We start from the raw sequence: 18,008 nt of genomic DNA on the forward strand, positions 1-18,008 counted from the left end.
AGCGAGTGTGTGGGTAGGACGCCAGCGAGTGTGTGGGTAGGACTCCAGCGAGTGTGTGGGTAGGACGCCAGCGAGTGTGTGGGTAGACTCCAGCGAGTGTGTGGGTAGGACGCCAGCGAGTGTGTGGGTAGGACGCCAGCGAGTGTGTGGGTAGGACGCCAGCGAGTGTGTGGGTAGGACTCCAGCGAGTGTGTGGGTAGACTCCAGCGAGTGTGTGGGTGGACGCCAGCGAGTGTGTGGGTTAGACTCCAGCGAGTGTGTGGGTTAGACTCCAGCGAGTGTGTGGGTAGACTCCAGCGAGTGTGTGGGTAGACTCCAGCGAGTGTGTGGGTAGACTCCAGCAAGTGTGTGGGTAGACTCCAGGTAGGACTCCAGCGAGTGTGTGGGTAGACTCCAGGTAGACGCCAGCGAGTGTGTGGGCGGACTCCAGCGAGTGTGTGGGTAGGACGCCAGCGAGTGTGTGGGTAGACTCCAGCGAGTGTGTGGGTAGACTCCAGGTAGGACTCCAGCGAGTGTGTGGGTAGACTCCAGGTAGACGCCAGCGAGTGTGTGGGCGGACTCCAGCGAGTGTGTGGGCGGACTCCAGCGAGTGTGCATACAGCCAGTGCAAGAAAGTCAGTGTACATGTGGCTATTTTGTGCTTCATTTAGAGTTATTTATGCAACTTTATTTGCGACTCAAACGTTAGGCTGTATGTTCTGATTTTTTTAATACATTCTAAAGCTGCTTGATGCGACTCAATTGATGATTTGATAAAAGTCGCATGAAAGGCATGAGTTCTGCTCTGTTTCTTGCGCAGGCTGCACACTTCATTCACAATTTGACAAGCGCTTGATAATATTCTCACCCCATCAGACTATTCTCAATTTAATCTGGTCTTTACATATAACATACTAATATATGTGTGAAATAATTTTTTATTTAGAATGGCTCACAAAAAGTCATCTGCAGCCTGCACTTGAATAGCACCAGTTGTAAAGCGGATTAATGTGCTTAATTTTAAGAATTGACCAATAAATATAGCACCACGAGAAAGCTGGGATCCTTTTTGAAATAGTGGCCAGTCATTGCGCAATTGCGTGGCTCGCTAGGCTCTGGATCCTATGGATCCTAGGCCTATAGGCCATGTTTTGGAGTTATTTGGCCACTTTAGTTGCGAAACAAACCTTATCAAAACATATAGGCCTTTGGGCTAGGCAACATGTTGCATGTGACTATGATTTGAAAAGGTCAAGGAAAAAGGGCATGCGTTGTTTCTTGCCTTAGACTGCACACGATGGGCATCAATCACAAGTGATAATATTCTCACCCATCATACTATTCTCAATTTAATCTTGTCTTTACATATACTAAATAGTATACAGTGCCTTCAGAAAGTATTCACACACCATCACCTTTTTCCAAATGTTATGTTACATTCACCTTTCAGCAGGACAATAACCTAAAACACAAGGCCAAATGTACAGTGGAGTTGCTTACCAAAAAGAGAAAGTTCCTGAGTGGCCGAGTTGCGGTTATGACTGAAATCTACAGTGCCTGCGGAAACTATTCAGACCCGTTGACTGTTTCCACGTTTTGTTACGTTACAGCCTTTTTCTAAAATGTATTAAATAAAACATCTACACACAATACCTCATAATGACAAAGCAAAAACAGGTTTTTAGAAATGTAGAAGTATTCAGACCCTTTGCAATGAGACTTGAATTTGAGCTCTGGTGCATCCTGTTTCCATTGATCCTTGAGATGTTTCTACTTGATTGGAGTCCACCTGTGGTAAATTCAATTGATTAGACATTATTTGGAAAGGCACACACCTGTCTATATAAGGTCCCACAGTTTACAGTGCATGTCAGAGCAAAAACCATGCCATGAGGTCGAAGCAATTGTCCGTAGACCTCTGAGAAAGAATTGTGTCGATGCACAGATCTGGGCAAGTGTAGCAAAAAAGTTCTGCTGCATAGAAGTTTCCCAAGAACACTGTGGCCTCCATCATTCTTAAATGGAAGAAGTTTGGAATCACCAAGACTCTTCCTAGAGCTGGCCGCCCGGCCAAACTGAGCAATTGGGGCCTTGGTCAGAGAGGTGGCCAAGAACCCGATGGTCACTCTGACAGAGCTCTAGAGTTACTCTGTGGAGATGGGAAAACCTTCCAGAAGGACAACCATCTCGGATGCACTACACCGATGAGGCCTTTATGGTAGAGTGGCCAGACGGAAGCCACTCCTCAGTAAAAGGCACATGACAGCTCGCTTGAGCTGTCAGACCATGAGAAACAAGATTCTCTGGTCTGATGAAACCAAGATTGAACTCTTTAGCCTGAATGCCAAGTGTCATGTCTGGAGGAAACCTGACACCATCCCTACGGTGAAGCATGGTGGGGGCAGCATCATGCTGTGGGGATGTTTTTCAGCTCAGGGACTGGGAGACTGGTCAGGATCAAGGCAAAGTACAGAGAGATCCTTGATGAAAACCTCCTCCAGAGTGCTCAGGACTTCAGACTGGGGCGAATGTTCACCTTCCAACAGGACAACGACCCTAACCACACAGCCAAGACAACGCAGGAGTGACTTCGGGATTAATCTCTGAATGTTCTTGAGTGGCCCAGCCAGAGCCCGGACTCACAAGCATTTTGCTACACCAACAATAACATCTGCTAAACACGTGTATGTGACTAATACAATTTGACTTGAACCCGATCGAACATCTGGAGAGACCTGAAAATAGCTGTGCAGCAACGCTCCCCATCCAACCTGACAGAGCTTGAGAGGATCTGCAGAGAAGAATAGGAGAAACTCCCCAAATACAGGTGTGCCAAGCTTGTAGCGTCATACCCAAGAGGAATCAATGCGGTGATCGCTGCCAAAGGTGCTTCAACATAGTACTGAATAAAGGGTCTGAATACTCATGTAAATTTGATTTTTCTTTTTTCTTTTCATAAATAAAATATAATTTTTTTAAACTTTGTCATTGTGGGGAATTGTGTGTAGATGGGTGACACCCAACGAGTGTCAGAGCCAGTGTAGTAGGATTCGATCTTGCTCCTTTATTGAAGCTTTGCCTGTTTGATGGTTTGTCAGAGGGTGTAGCGGTATTTCTTATAAGCGTCTAGATTAGTGTCTCGCTCCTTGAAAGCTGCAGCTCTAGCTTTAGCTCAGTGCGTATTTTGCCTTTAACCCGTGGCTTCTGGTTGGGATATGTTCGTACGGTCACTGTGGGGACGATGTCGTTGATGCACCTATTAATAAAGCCAGTTACTAAGGTGGTGTACTCCTCAGTGCCATTTGATGAATCCCAGAACATATTCCAGTCTGTGCTAGCGAAACAGTTCTGTAGCTTAGCATCCACTTCATCGGACCACTTCCGTATTGCGCGCATCACTGGTACTTCCTGTTTGAGTTTTTGTCTGTAAGCAGGAATCAGGAGGATATAATTATGGTCAGATTTGACACATGGAGGGCGAGGGAGAGCTTTGTATGAGTTTCTGTGTGTGGAGTAGAGGTGATTTAGAGTTTTTTTCTGTCCCTGTTGCACCGATGACATGCTGGTAAAATTGAGATAAAATGGATTTCAGTTTTCCTGCATTAAAATCACCGGCCACTAGGAGCGGCATCTTGTTTACTTATGGCCCTATACAGCTCGTTGAGTGCCAACATTGGTTTGTGGTGGTAAATAGACGGCTACGAAAAATATAGATAAACTCTATAACTCAGGCAAGCAGAACCGTCTATACTCAGTAATTTAGAGGCAGTCACATCAATGTTGAATGTTTGTGTTGTGTCAGCTGGACCACTAAGATCTGTCTGCCGCTGCGCTCGGAGTGCTACCAGACCAGAAACCTGTTCCACGATGTCCACCCCTCTCTGCTGCTCTTCCTACATCGCCTACGATCTATCACCATCTACAACCAGGTAACACACACACAAAGGTCATGGCTCCACCACGCCTTTCAATAGGCTTCGAGGAGCTTCCACCATATTGCTTCCAATGTACAAACACCGAGCGGTAGAGGCAAGGAGTTGACTTCAGACTGGACTGTTGTTTGCTGACATCTGACTTATCTCTCTCTGTGTGTTTCCCTGGCCAGGCTGAGAAGCGGATGGTGACCATGACGCGTAGAGACCTGAGTCACAGCGTCCTGGAGGTGGAACACACTGAGGGAACAGAACGCTGGCTGGTGGTCAAACACACACTGCACCCCACCAAGGTACCACACACACACACACACACACACACACACACACACACACACACACACACACACACACAAAGATCCTCTCATCTCCTCGTCTGTGTGTGTTATGTAAGTGTTCCTCTGTCTACACCGCTGAGACAGAAAGCTTCTTCTGCTCTCTGTCAGACATGCAGGCTCTCTCATTAGGAAGGTGTAGTGAATTAATTTCCACTGCTGGGAGGAATATTTGACATGAAAGACCAGGCACAGACACGTTTTGTTGATGTTTCTGATATAATTGCCTTTTTTGAGTCTGGCTTCCCTTATCCCCCATCCCTCTCTTTATCTCTGTCTCTCTCTCGCTCTCTTCCCCTCTTCCTCTCTCTCCCTCTTTATTTCTCTCTCCTTTATCCCTCCACCCTCTCTCCCCCCAGAGAGCCAGCTGCCAGTTACCTGCAGTGAGGTTATGCAACAGTAGAGACAGATCAGAGAATGAACAGACTCACAAATGTTACATGGTTTATCGAAAACAGTGAGGCAAATTTTAATGGGTTCCCATTGTGACAGTGCATATTGAAATGCTGTTTATAGTCAATGTTCAAACTCAAATCTTTTCAGGTTTTCTCTCGTCTCTCTGTGGGAGTTGTCCTCTGATCAGTGGCAAAACAGAGCACTTGTCTCAGTGACTGCCTGGTGATTGTCTGTGTTTGAGTACTTTCCTTTCCTCTCGTCCATGAGGGCTTACTAATCTAACTTAATGGGAAGGGTAAAAGCAAGGCTTCACAGCTTTCACAGATCAATTGAAGACAGATCAGTGATTATTTCGAAGAAGGGAGGCGAAAAGGAACTATTAGAAAGTGCCCAAATGTAATGATGATCATGGTGTTACGGTGATATGTTTCCCCGTTAGATCAAAGATGAAGTGGAGTCCACTGAGCTCGCCCTGGCCTTCCAGCTGGGTGATGACCTCACAGGAAGTGACATCCGAGCCCCGCCCCAGAAGCAGCCAGTCTTCGCCTTCCTGCCTCTCCGAAGCTTCGGCTTCCGCTTCATCATCCAAGGTCACACACACACACACACACGCGCTGGTGCTCTCCTCAAGGTTCACCCAAATTGCCCATTTAAAATGCACCCTTGCAGTAATACCGCACAAGCTTATACCAAGCCTTCCAAATACTTTTCAAGCTTTATTTTTTCCTCTTTCACTCCAGGTGACTTTGACATTCCTTCTTCTCGTGAGGATGTGGACAGAGATAGCTCATGGAACCAGTGGCTCCGTTCTGAGATCCCCCAACTCTTCTTACGCGCCATGGACGTCTTCAGTGTAAGAGAAAGGAGGGAGGGAGAGGATGATCAAAATAATTTACTCCTGCTCTGCACGTTGTGGTCCTAAGTTGTGTTTCTGACCCGTCTCATCTTCTCACCTCTCCTCTCCAGGATCACCCAGAGTTCAGTGGGCTGAAGGGCCTATGTAATTTCCTGCAGTTTGTCCCTCTGCCTGACGAGGTGCTCGACTTCTTCAAGCCTGTCGCCGGGCAGATTATACAGCTGCTCAAGGGAAAGGCCTTCTTACCCACACTCAACACAGGTACCCTACCTCTGTACCCCTCTTTCTCTCTCTCTCCTTCTCCATACTTCTATCTCTATCCGTAAGTCAGCCTTATATTTTGTTTATTTAGTAAATATTTTCTTAACTCTTATTTTTCTTAAAACGGTGTTGTTGGTTAAGGTCTACACCTGTTGTATTCGGCACATGTGACAAATAAAATTAGATTTGAGTAAATCTTCATCTTCCTGCTCATGTAACCATCATATGTGCCTGTATCAAGTATGTATTTTTACTATGTTTTTGTAACTTTCCCCAGGTTGTTGCTGTAAATGAAAATGTATTTTCAGTCAACTCACCTGGTAAAATAAGAATAAATAAAATCAACTGACTCCTGTCTCCCATCTTCTCCTCTCCAGATGGTTCTGTGGTCTACAAGCTACCCTCCCAGGTCGCTGTGTGTCGGGATCCGGTCATTCGCGACGTGATTGATGGAGAGGAGCTAAACAGACACCTGTCTCTGTCCTATCTGCATCCGGGCCTGCTGCCAGCCCCGCCCCTATCCCTGCTCACTCACCTGGGAGTACGACACCTGAGGGGGAGTGACGTCACCACAGTAACAACCGCCATGGCCAAGGAGCTGTTGCAGGGAGATGGTGTCAACTCAGGTGAGGGGAGGGTGGTGTGTGTGTGTCTGTCTGTGTGTGTGTGTGTCTGTATGTGTGTGTGTGCGCGCACGTTGTTTATATTTCTTTGTGATGGACGCAAACCCACTCTCTATCTCTGTCTCTGTGTATCAGACTCAGGCCTGCGTCATCTGGCCAGGTTGTTGGTGTGTAACTTCCGTGCGTTGGAGCAGGGCTACGGAGAGACAGACTCTATCCTGACCACCCTCAGAGATCTACCCATAATCCCACTGGCTGACGGGCGCATGGTGGCACTCAGCGGAGAGGGAGTCTTCTTCCCCATGACTGAGACCAAGAAGCACAGCAACACAGGTAACATGGCAACATTTTAGAAAAATATGCTTTTTATGCGTATGGAAACATTTCTGGGATCTTTTATTTCACCTAATTAAACATGGGACCAACACTTTACATGTTGTGTTTTATATTTTTGTTCAGTGTAGTTCACTTGGGAAAATAGACCATTCTTTATAATTTTTTCAAAGTCTACCCAGAAATATAACCAGCTGGTGGTATATTCAGGGTTGTAAGTGTAAGAGATATTTGTGGTAGTAGGTTTGAAAATAGAAGCTGCTTGTTCCATCAAAGACTACCTACCCCCCCCCCCCCCCCCGTAAGGGCACGAGAGCTTGACGTCAAGAGTGGTGTGTTCTCTTCCCCACATGTCCTTACGCACACACAGAGAGGCGCAGAGGTGGTATTACAACAGCACTGGTGTGCGTCAGCACATTGACAAAAATAACCCAAAAGCAGCTTTAGAGCAGGGCCAGGACGATACCAGTATCGCGATACTCGTTAGTATCGCGGCAAGGAAACAAAACTTGAAACGGGTTTAACTTCTTTAGGAAAACAGCCCTAATGTTGGAAACAAACATCATTATGTCGTCATTCAGAGGCACATTTATTTATTTTCCAAGCTATAGCACACAATATTTTACATACATACAACTCAAGGACCAAAGAGTTTGGGCTGCTTCGTGTTTTCATTTTTACCAAGGAAAAAAGATTGCGATACTGGTATCGTCCCGGCCCTACTTTAAGCGTGTCTATAATTAATAGATTTCCATGCTGTGATGTAAGTCTCCTTCCTCTAAACTTGTTTGGTGCCTCTACTCGGTAAGAGTGCTACTGCTTCTTAATTAAGCCATTTCTTCTGCATCGCCAATTTTAACCTATGTTTCATAAAGTTCCACTCTCTCCCTCCTCTCCTCTAGGTGTATATGGAGCACTGTACAGGGATGTGTGTGTGGTCCACCCGTCTCTGCTTTCCTGTGTGGAACCACTGGAGAGCCAGCAGATCCGAGAGCTGCTCAGGAGGCTGGGAGTCCACGAGCTAGAGCCACAGCAACTGCTTGAGAAACACATATACCCTGCCCTGAAGAACAACACATGGAAGGTAACACACACACACATATAAATTATATAAATTGATATAATTGATAATTGATTTCTATATTTGTTCTTAAGTGCACAAAGAGCATCTTCTCATCCACTATCCCTTCCTCTTTAATTGTTTTTTAGTTTAACCTGTATTTGACTAGGCAAGTCACAAATTATTATTTACAATGACGGCCTACCAAAAGGCAAAAGGCCTCCTGCGGGGACGGGGACTGGGATTAAACATTTTAATAAATTAAAATATAGGACAAAACACACATCACGACAAGAGAGACAACACAACACTACATATAGAGAGACCTAAGACGACAACATAGCATGGCAGCAACACATGACAACACAGCATGGTAGCAACACAACATGACAACAACATGGTAGAAAAACAACATGGCAGAGGCACAACATGGTAGCAGCACAAAACAGGGTACAAACATTGTTGGGCACAGACAACAGCACAAAGGGCAAGAAGGTAGAGACAACAATACATCATGCAAAGCAGCCACAACTGTCAGTAAGAGTGTCCATGATTGAGTCTTTGAATGAAAACTGTCCAGTTTGAATGTTAGTTGCAGCTCGTTCCAGTCCCTAGCTGCAGCGAATTGAAAAGAGGAGCGACCCTGTGCTTTGGGGACCTTTAACAGAATGTGACTGGCAGAACGGGTGTTGTATGTGGAGGATGAGGGCTTCAGTAGATATCTCAGATGGGGGGAGTGAGGCCTAAGAGGGTTTTATAAATAAGCATCAACCAGTGGGTCTTGTGACGGGTATACAGAGATGACCAGTTTACAGAGGAGTATAGAGTGCAGTGATGTGTCCTATAAGGAGCATTGGTGGGAAATCTGATGGCCGAATGGTAAAGAACATCTAGCCGCTCGAGAACACCCTTACCTGCCGATATATAAATGAAGTCTCCATAATCTAGCATGGGTAGGATGGTCATCTGAATCAGGGTTAGTTTGACAGCTGTGGCGAAAGAGGAGCGATTACGATAGAGGAAACCAAGTCTAGATTTAACTTTAGCCTGCAGCTTTCATATGTGCTGAGAGAAGGACAGTGTACCGTCTAGCCATACTCCCAAGTAATTGTATGAGGTGACTACCTCAGGCTCTAAACCCTCAGAGGTCGTAATCACACCTGGCAAAGCCGGCCAGAGGTGGTTAGAATAGGATGGGGGGCCAAAAGTCTTTGTGACCAATAGAGAGTCAGAGTCAGTCCCACGGTAGAGTAAACAAGAAATGTTGATCTGGAGCGAAGTTTATGCTGTGAAGGGTAACACCCTGTATATATCCCTGCTGAAAAATCCAAGTTTATCAACCTCTAAAACGATCTTATTGTAAAAAAACATGTTGAAAAATGTGAGAGCTCACATGCAGCTGTGTGCCTTCACTTATCATTCAGTCCTTATAAAGTCAAATATATCATTGTCATGTATTTTATTGCCTTTATCTAACTCTAAATCTATATTTTATTTAAAACATGCTGAAAAATGCAGGAGCTTATCTGCTCATGACATCTCTCCCTCCCCCTCCCCCTCTCCATCTCTCCCTCCCCCTCTCCATCTCTGTCTCTCGCTCTCCGTCTCTGTCTCTCGCTCTCGCTCTCTCTCTCTCTCTTCTCCAGTCCAAGCCGGTGGAGGCAGTGGTGAGCTACCTAGTGTTCATCAAGCAGCACTCCTCCCCTCAGGAGTACACTCACCCAGACACTGTAGTACCGGTACTGACCACAAGGGGACTGCTCTGCCCTGCTGACCACAAAGTACACTTCTCTACACACTACGGCAATATGGACCTGCCCAACAAACTACCAGGTACACACACACTGTAATTATTAGGTCATCACTATAGAATTCTCAAAATGTTACCATTTATAAGTAAATACCAGTCAGCTAGCAGTTAAGGAAAGTGTTTGTAGAGAACTGTTGAACTGGCCCAAATACTACTGCATGACTAAATACAATGGGATATTGTTCCCAGAAGTAAATCTTGCCCTTTGTGACTGTCCCCAGAACAAACATGGCTTGGTCCACGTCGTCTGGTGAAATTTTGGACAGTGCACTGGAGTGTGTGTGTGTGTGTTTAGCAACCCCCTTTGTGAGAGAGTTTGTGCGTGTGTGTATAGCAGCCTCAATTGTGAGGGGGAAAGAAGGCATGAAATGCTGTGAAGAGGGGAGCTGTGTGTGTCATTAGTTATGTAACAGAGTGGATCTGCATGCTTGACCTCCCTCTAAAGGGAGAGAGACTAACCACTTCTTTCTCATCCCTCACTTTCCTCTGTTCATCCTGTTCCTAAGCACGAGCCTCTTTCTCTGTACTCTTCCTCTGTTTCTGCTCCCTCGCTTGGCTGAATTTACAATCACATTAGTCCATAAGCTAAAGCTACACATCACTCATTATCTCTTGCTCTCTCTCTCTCTCCCTCTCCCTCTCCCTCCCTTTCTCCAGGTGTGGACTGGGTGTTGCTGAGTGGTTGTTATGTGGAGACAGATGGAGACGTGGAGGGATGGAGAGATCTGTTCATCAGGCTGGGAGTCAGAGAGAGACTCATACTGAGGAAAGAGAGAATCACTCTAACTTCTAAAGAGCTGGTGAGGAGGGAGGACGGAAATAGGCATATGTATGTTTGACCCATATAAACAGAGGATGTAAAAGTTCAAATGCTTTGATCTGTTTTATCAGACACCGTATTGACTGGTGACGTTGAGTGGTTAGAATCCACCATAAACTCTGTGTGGTATTTACTTGTGCATCAGAGTTCCTGTTTCAAATCAAATTGTATTTGTCACATAAGCAACAGGTGTAGACTAACATTGAAATGCTTACTTAGGAGAGAGAGAGATGTGTGCATATACAGTGGGGAGAACAAGTATTTGATACACTGTCAATTTTGCAGGTTTTCCTACTTACAAAGCATGTAGAGGTCTGTAATTTTTATCATAGGTACACTTCAACTGTGAGAGATGGAATCTAAAACAAAAATCCAGAAAATCACATTGTATGATTTTTAAGTAATTAATTTGCATTTTATTGCATGACATAAGTATTTGATCACCTACCAACCAGTAAGAATTCCGGCTCTCACAGACCTGTTAGTTTTTCTTTGAGAAGCCCTCCTGTTCTCCACTCATTACCTGTATTAACTCCACCTGTTTGAACTCGTTACCTGTATAAAAGACACCTGTCCACACACTCAATCAAACAGACTCCAACCTCTCCACAATGGCCAAGACCAGAGAGCTGTGTAAGGACATCAGGGATAAAATTGTAGACCTGCACAAGGCTGGGATGGGCTACAGGACAATAGAAAAACAGCTTGGTGAGAAGGCAACAACTGTTGGCGCAATTATTAGAAAATGGAAGAAGTTCAAGATGACGGTCAATCACCCTCGGTCTGGGGCTCCATGCAAGATCTCACCTCGTGGGGCATCAATGATCATGAAGAAGGTGAGGGATCAGCCCAATGACCTGAAGAGAGCTGGGACCACAGTCTCAAAGAAAACCATTAGTAACACACCACGCCGTCATGGATTAAAATCCTGCAGTGCACGCAAGGTCCCCCTGCTCAAGCCAGTGCATGTCCAGGCCCGTCTGAAGTTTGCCAATGACCATCTGGATGATCCAGAGGAGGAATGGGAGAAGGTCATGTGGTCTGATGAGACAAAAATAGAGCTTTTTGGTCTAAACTCCACTCGCCGTGTTTGGAGGAAGAAGAAGGATGAGTACAACCCCAAGAACACCATCCCAACCGTGAAGCATGGAGGTGGAAACATCATTCTTTGGGGATGCTTTTCTGCAAAGGGGACAGGATGACTGCACTGTATTGAGGGGAGGATGGATGGGGCCATGTATCGCGAGATCTTGGCCAACAACCTCCTTCCCTCAGTAAGAGCATTGAAGATGGGTCGTGGCTGGGTCTTCCAGCATGACAACGACCCGAAACACACAGCCAGGGTAACTAAGGAGTGGCTCCGTAAGAAGCATTTCAAGGTCGTGGAGTGGCCTAGACAGTCTCCAGACCTGAACCCAATAGAAAATCTTTGGAGGGAGCTGAAAGTCCGTATTGCCCAGCGACAGCCCCGAAACCTGAAGGATCTGGAGAAGGTCTGTATGGAGGAGTGGGCCAAAATCCCTGCTGCAGTGTGTGCAAACCTGGTCAAGAACTACAGGAAACGTATGATCTCTGTAATTGCAAACAAAGGTTTCTGTACCAAATATTAAGTTCTGCTTTTCTGATGTATCAAATACTTATGTCATGCAATAAAATGCAAATTAAATACTTAAAAATTATACAATGTGATTTTCTGGATTTTTGTTTTAGATTCTGTCTCTCACAGTTGAAGTGTACCTATGATAAAAATGACAGACCTCTACATGCTTTGTAAGTAGGAAAACCTGCAAAATCGGCGGTGTATCAAATACTTGTTCTCCCCACTGTAGGTAGGGATAAAATGACTAGGCAACAGGATAGACCATAAACATTACACTGTTTATGCTCTATCCACTGGGTAACCAACTCCTCTCCTCCGCTGTCTGCACACACCCAAAGTATGAGAAACACATTCACAAACGCACACACTGACTGGCTAAGGACTAAGGCTAGATTAGTCTATGGATGATAAACAGATTCCACACGTAGTGCTCTGGCCAAAAGTATAGTATGGATAGGATGCCGTCATGATCAGCAGCAATGACTATTGACTAAGGCTAAAGTCATCTTATGAATGTCCTAGAGCAGGGATGGGCAACTCCTGTCTTCAGGGGGCTGATTTGGTGTCACACGTTGTCCCAGCCCGTCCCTGCCTTAGAGATTAACATAACATAGGACTGTTTCCCAGGCATGATTAATCTTCCCATACTTAATGGGTGGACATATCTCAGAGGTGACTGATGTGAAGAACTCTTTAAGACCGGGGTATGTCACATAGGCGATGGATTAATAAGGTCTGTTTTAGACCATGGTGAGGAAAGGGATTGTCAATGGTATTCGACGGAGTTATTTGAAGGCTTCAACACTCTTATGTGATGTCTGAAATCAATTGAATTATGTTGTCTTAATTAAGTACAACCCGGCCTCCCAAACACAACTATCTACCAAGATGGCACCGACAAACATGGCCTACCTGACTCTAGCTCCTAGAGAACTTGGCAGTATTTTTTTATTTTGGGGGGGGGGGGGGGGTAATTTTTACAATATTCTTAATTTCTCATTTTTTCTGTGGGGGATTTATGTGTATTGTTAGGCATTTCTGCTCTGTTGGAGCTAGAAACAAAAGCATTTCACTGCACCTGCAATCACGTCTGCAAAATATGTGTACGTGACCAATACGATTTGATTTCACCTCCTCGGTTTTGGGCAGCATCCCGTTAGTGAAAACCCAGACTGTTCTCATGGCAGACCTGGTTGTAGCTAGATATGTTCGCGTTGGGGACAGTTTTAGCATTTTAGCCGGCAACGTCCAATTCTCCTAACTGGCAATGTTAATTTTCTTAACCTGCTGTGTAAGTTCTGCCCTGAGAAGAGTCTTGATTTCTACTAATGCGATGTTTTGGCCGAGTCACTCACAGGTCCACACATCTGAGATTGACTCTTTCTTCTTTCCCTCTATCCCCTGTCATTGTTCTTCTCTCTCCTTGCCATTCCTCCTCACTCTACCCCCCTTCCCTTCATCCTCCCCTCTCTCCCAGGCCTCCAGTCCCTGGGCGGTGGAAAGTGAGTTGTGGCCGGGTAGAGCAGGCAGGGCCGGAGGACCAGAGGAGGGGTGTGTGCTGGATGACTACCCCAGCGAGGAGCTCCTCTCTCTGGTCACGGCACAGCTGCCTGCCCCTGTCCTCATGGAGCAGAGACGAGCCCTGCTGGAGCTACTGGAGACCAACTGGGACACTGGGTAACCAACTCCTCTCCTCCACTGTCTACACACCATATATACATACTAGAGGTCGACCGATTTAATGGATGATTAATTGGGGCCGATTTCAAGTTTTCATAACAATCGGTAATCGGCCTTTTTGGACGCCGATTATGGCCGATTACATTGCGATAAACGAGGAGACTGCGTGGCAGGCTGACCACCTATTACGCGAGTGCAGTATCAAAAGGACCTGGTGGCTGCAAGGAGCCAAGGTAGGTTGCTAGCTAGCATTAAACTTATCTTATAAAAAAACGATCAATCTAAACATAATCACTAGTTAACTAGACATGGTTGATGATTTTAGGTTAACTAGCTTGTCCTGCGTTGCATATAATCAATGTGGTTCCTGTTAATTTATCATCGAATCAGAGCCTACTTCAACTTCGCCGAACGGGTGATGATTTAACAAAAGCGCATTTGAGACAAAAGCACAAGCCTTGCACCAATGTACCTAACCATAAACATCAATGCCTTTCTTAAAATCAACACACAAGTATATTTTTTTAAACCTGCATATTTAGTTAAAAGAAATTCATGTTAGCAGGCAATATTAACTAGGGAAATTGTGTCACTTCTCTTGCGTTCAGTGCAAGCAGAGTCAGGGTATATGCAGCAGTTTGGGCCGCCTGGCTTGTTGCGAACTGTGTGAAGACCATTTCTTCCTAACAAAGACCGTAATTAATTTGCCAGAATTTTACATAATTATGACATAACATTGAAGGCTGTGCAATGTAACAGCAATATTTAGACTTAGGGTTGCCACCCATTCGATAAAATACGGAACGGTTCCGTATTTCACTGAAAGAATAAACGTTTTGTTTTTTAAATTATAGTTTCCGGATTTGACCATATTAATGACCTACGGCTCGTATTTCTGTGTGTTTATTATATTATAATTAAGTCTATGATTTGATAGAGCAGTCTGACTGAGCGGTGGTAGGCAGCAGCAGGCTCGTAAGAATTCATTCAAACAGCACTTTCCTGCGTTTGCCAGCAGCTCTTCGCAATGCTTGAAGCACAGTGCTGTTTATGACTTCAATACTATAGTGCCTATAAGAACATCCAATAGTCAAAGGTATATGAAATACAAATGGTATAGAGAGAAATAGTCAATGCGTCATTCCTATAATAACTACAACCTAAAACTTCTTACCTGGGAATATTGAAGACTCATGTTAAGAGGAACCACCAGCTTTCATATGTTCTCATGTTCTGAGCAAGGAACTTAAACATGAGCTTTTTTACATGGCACATATTGCACTTTTACTTTCTTCTCCAACACTGTTCTTGCATTATTTAAACCAAATTGAACATGTTTCATTATTTATTTGAGACTAAATAGATTTTATTTATGTATTATATTAAGTTAAAACAAGTGTTCATTGTTCATTCAGTATTGTTGTAATTGTCATTATTATATATATATATATATATATATATATATAATATCTATATATGAAAATCGGCCGATTTAATCGGTATCTGCTTTTTTTGGTCCTCCAATAATCGTTATTGGCGTTGAAAAATCATAATCGGTCAACCTCTAATACATACACACCCACACAAACCTCTGCACTCACCCAAAGTATAACAAACCTGTTCACACACTCTTATACACTATGATAACCCACACTCCCCCAACAACTCACTGGATTATTGGCCCTCTTTTGAGGAGCTGGGTTTACAGGCCTCCACACTCCCAGATTATAATCCCTGCAGTCTGCCACCGAGACGGCCTAATCCAGCCCAATCCCTGCTGTGTGTGGGGGAGTTAACTTTTGGGAGATCTATCTGGTCTTGTTCTCAATCTGAAGATTACTCACTTGTATCCTCACTCCTATCCCCGCATTCTTGTGTTTGTGTGCTTCCTTATAATAATTGAAAATCCAGGTTTGCAGGGTAGGAAGTGGAAGTGCTCTATTTAATGAAGAGAATTGCATGCACATTTAAAGGACTGGACAGAACTGAATTCTCATGGTTGTCATGGTTTAATACTCTAATATAACAATGTAGGCCATTGGCCTGTGGAGTAGAAGCTACTTTAGCTAGTAGTGATGGTCTTCTCATACCATCCATGTCTACTGAGTCATATAGGGATGTGATACTGAGCATTATCACATTGCACTCATCTCTTTGAAACATTTGTTAATTCATATTATCCAGTTTTCCTCTAAACAGCTACTGGACATTCATTCCGATTCTGATTATGGCATACTCATTTAGTTCTATCTCTCACTCTATCTCCTACTTTTATCAGTGACCGGTACTCTCAGTATCTCACAGCCCAGGTGATTGACAGCGAGGGCCGGCTAATCAAGAGCACCAAGTCCTCCTTTTTCCATTTCCTGTCCTGCCTTCCCTGGGTGCCGGCCTATTGTCTGCAGGCAGGTGCAGAGGGAGGGAGAAAGGTGGAGTATCTGTGTCCTAACTCAGTCTACCTGTACTCACCTGAGGTGCACAATCTACTGGGGACTCACGTCAGCTATATTGACATGACCCCCAGCGAGTTCACCAGGACTCTAGGTAAGAAAGTGTCTTGGACTACAATAAGGACTGTAAGGACTACAATAACAAAAACTACAAATCACAGAGGCATCCTTAATCCGGCTCCTCTTTTTTTCCTGTAGGAATGAAGAACAGCGTCACTGTGGAGGAGCTGATTGGCTACCTGAAGAAGTGGTGTGTAAAAACATGCTCAGCTAGTGGTCCAGAGGGGCAGGAGAAGCAGGAAGAGGAGGGGTCAGAGTTTAGCTCAACTGTGCAGCACGTCCACAGTGTGTACTCCTTCCTGCACAAGAACTGTTCTCAGACCAGCCTCAAGGAGCTGTTCCAACATACACCGGCCGTCTTCATAGAGTACAACAGGTCGGTCACCTCCCTAACCCCAACCCGTGACCTCTCACCTCTAACCCCTCCCATGTAACACACCAGCCATGTTCAGCGAATACAGCAGGTATACCACAGCCGTGACCTCTAACCCATGTGTGTGTCGGCCGTGTCCCTCCAGGAACGGAGACTGGTGTTCCGGTAGGTTCTACCACCTGAAGGAGGTGTGTTGGAGCGACCCCACCGAGATGTTTGTCCGCTACCGGGAGCTGACCCGCGGGGCTGACAGTACGGTACAGGAACCCAGAGTCCTGGCCCCCTTCTACAGCAAACTGGACGACATGCCGGAACTCTTCAAACGGGTATGGAACCACTTAAACTCCTGGTTTAACCCAGGGATTATTGGTATGTCATACCTTTTGATATATATGGCACTTCAACCAAAGAACCGTATATGTGCCTTTTTCATTTTCAGATTACAGATTTTGTATCATCTGATAAATTCACTGTCCCGAGTTCTCAGCTGACATGGAAATGTATTGTACATGTTGTCTATTTATAGACGGTATCTAATATCAAGACTCTGGATGATTCATAACGACTAGACAACTAGAAATACGCTGAGTATACAAAACATTAAGAACACCTGCTTTTTCCATGACAGACTGACCAGGTGAATCCACTTCAGGATTTTTAAGCCTGGAGACAAATGAGACATGGATTGTGTATGTGTGCCATTCAGAGTGTGAATGGGCAAGACAAAAGATTTAAGTGCCTTTGAACGGGGTATGGTAGTAGGTGCCAGGCACACCGGTTTGTGTCTAGAACTGCAACGCTGCTGGGTTTTTCACGCTCGACAGGTTCCCGTGTGTATCGAGAATGGTCCACCACTGAAAGGACATCCAGCCAACTTGACACAACTGTGGGCAGCATTGGAGTCAAATGAGCCAACATTCCTGTGGTATCTTTCGACACCTTGTAGAGTCCATGCCCTGACGAATTGAGGCTGTTCTGAAGGGGAAAAGCAGGGGGGGTCAAATCAATATTAGGAGTTCCTAAAGTTTGGTATACTCAATGTATACCATAAAAACAATAAACAGAGATATATTGTTCGTTGGTTGGAGGGTTTAGATGACACACCAATTTGATGCTGTTCTTTCTCCTTTGAGTATATTTTCTTAAGCAACACTGTGTTGTGTTTTCTTACTGTAGCTGTTAAACGTGGAGCGCACCCCATCCATGCTGCAGTACGTGGTTCTACTGGAGCTGGTGTGTAACTCCTGTCCTCTACCTACTGTAGATGTACTCCGAGATGTGTCCAAACTCTACGCCAGGCTGGGTGAGTCTCTCTCCCTCTCCTGAGTCACGGTCCTTTCATGGAAGTTTTATAATGCCCTTCTACCTGAACCTAGTCTGAATAACTCTCTGTTGTGTCTGTTATTTCCTGTCGAAATAACGATCTCTCTGTGTCTGTCT

General features: G+C 44.9%; 1 protein-coding gene across 5 annotated transcripts in view; it reads left to right on the top strand.

Annotated features, from left to right (window-relative positions):
- The window catches only part of LOC139580763 (uncharacterized), a 61,795-nt gene that overhangs the window by 38,187 nt on the left and 5,600 nt on the right, over nt 1-18,008 (top strand). For all 5 annotated transcript variants that reach the window (XM_071409752.1, XM_071409754.1, XM_071409753.1 and 2 more), the window contains 15 exons: nt 3,782-3,908; nt 4,085-4,204; nt 5,082-5,232; nt 5,383-5,495; nt 5,609-5,759; nt 6,137-6,385; nt 6,518-6,715; nt 7,618-7,799; nt 9,422-9,608; nt 10,243-10,385; nt 13,483-13,682; nt 15,964-16,229; nt 16,334-16,571; nt 16,714-16,894; nt 17,745-17,871. In XM_071409752.1, coding sequence (XP_071265853.1) covers nt 3,782-3,908; nt 4,085-4,204; nt 5,082-5,232; nt 5,383-5,495; nt 5,609-5,759; nt 6,137-6,385; nt 6,518-6,715; nt 7,618-7,799; nt 9,422-9,608; nt 10,243-10,385; nt 13,483-13,682; nt 15,964-16,229; nt 16,334-16,571; nt 16,714-16,894; nt 17,745-17,871 — 2,633 coding nt within the window. The remainder of the gene's footprint in view (nt 1-3,781; nt 3,909-4,084; nt 4,205-5,081; nt 5,233-5,382; nt 5,496-5,608; nt 5,760-6,136; nt 6,386-6,517; nt 6,716-7,617; nt 7,800-9,421; nt 9,609-10,242; nt 10,386-13,482; nt 13,683-15,963; nt 16,230-16,333; nt 16,572-16,713; nt 16,895-17,744; nt 17,872-18,008) is intronic.

The sequence above is a fragment of the Salvelinus alpinus genome, chromosome 7 (genome assembly GCF_045679555.1).
Source record: "Salvelinus alpinus chromosome 7, SLU_Salpinus.1, whole genome shotgun sequence".
NCBI classification, from domain to species: Eukaryota; Metazoa; Chordata; class Actinopteri; order Salmoniformes; family Salmonidae; genus Salvelinus; species Salvelinus alpinus.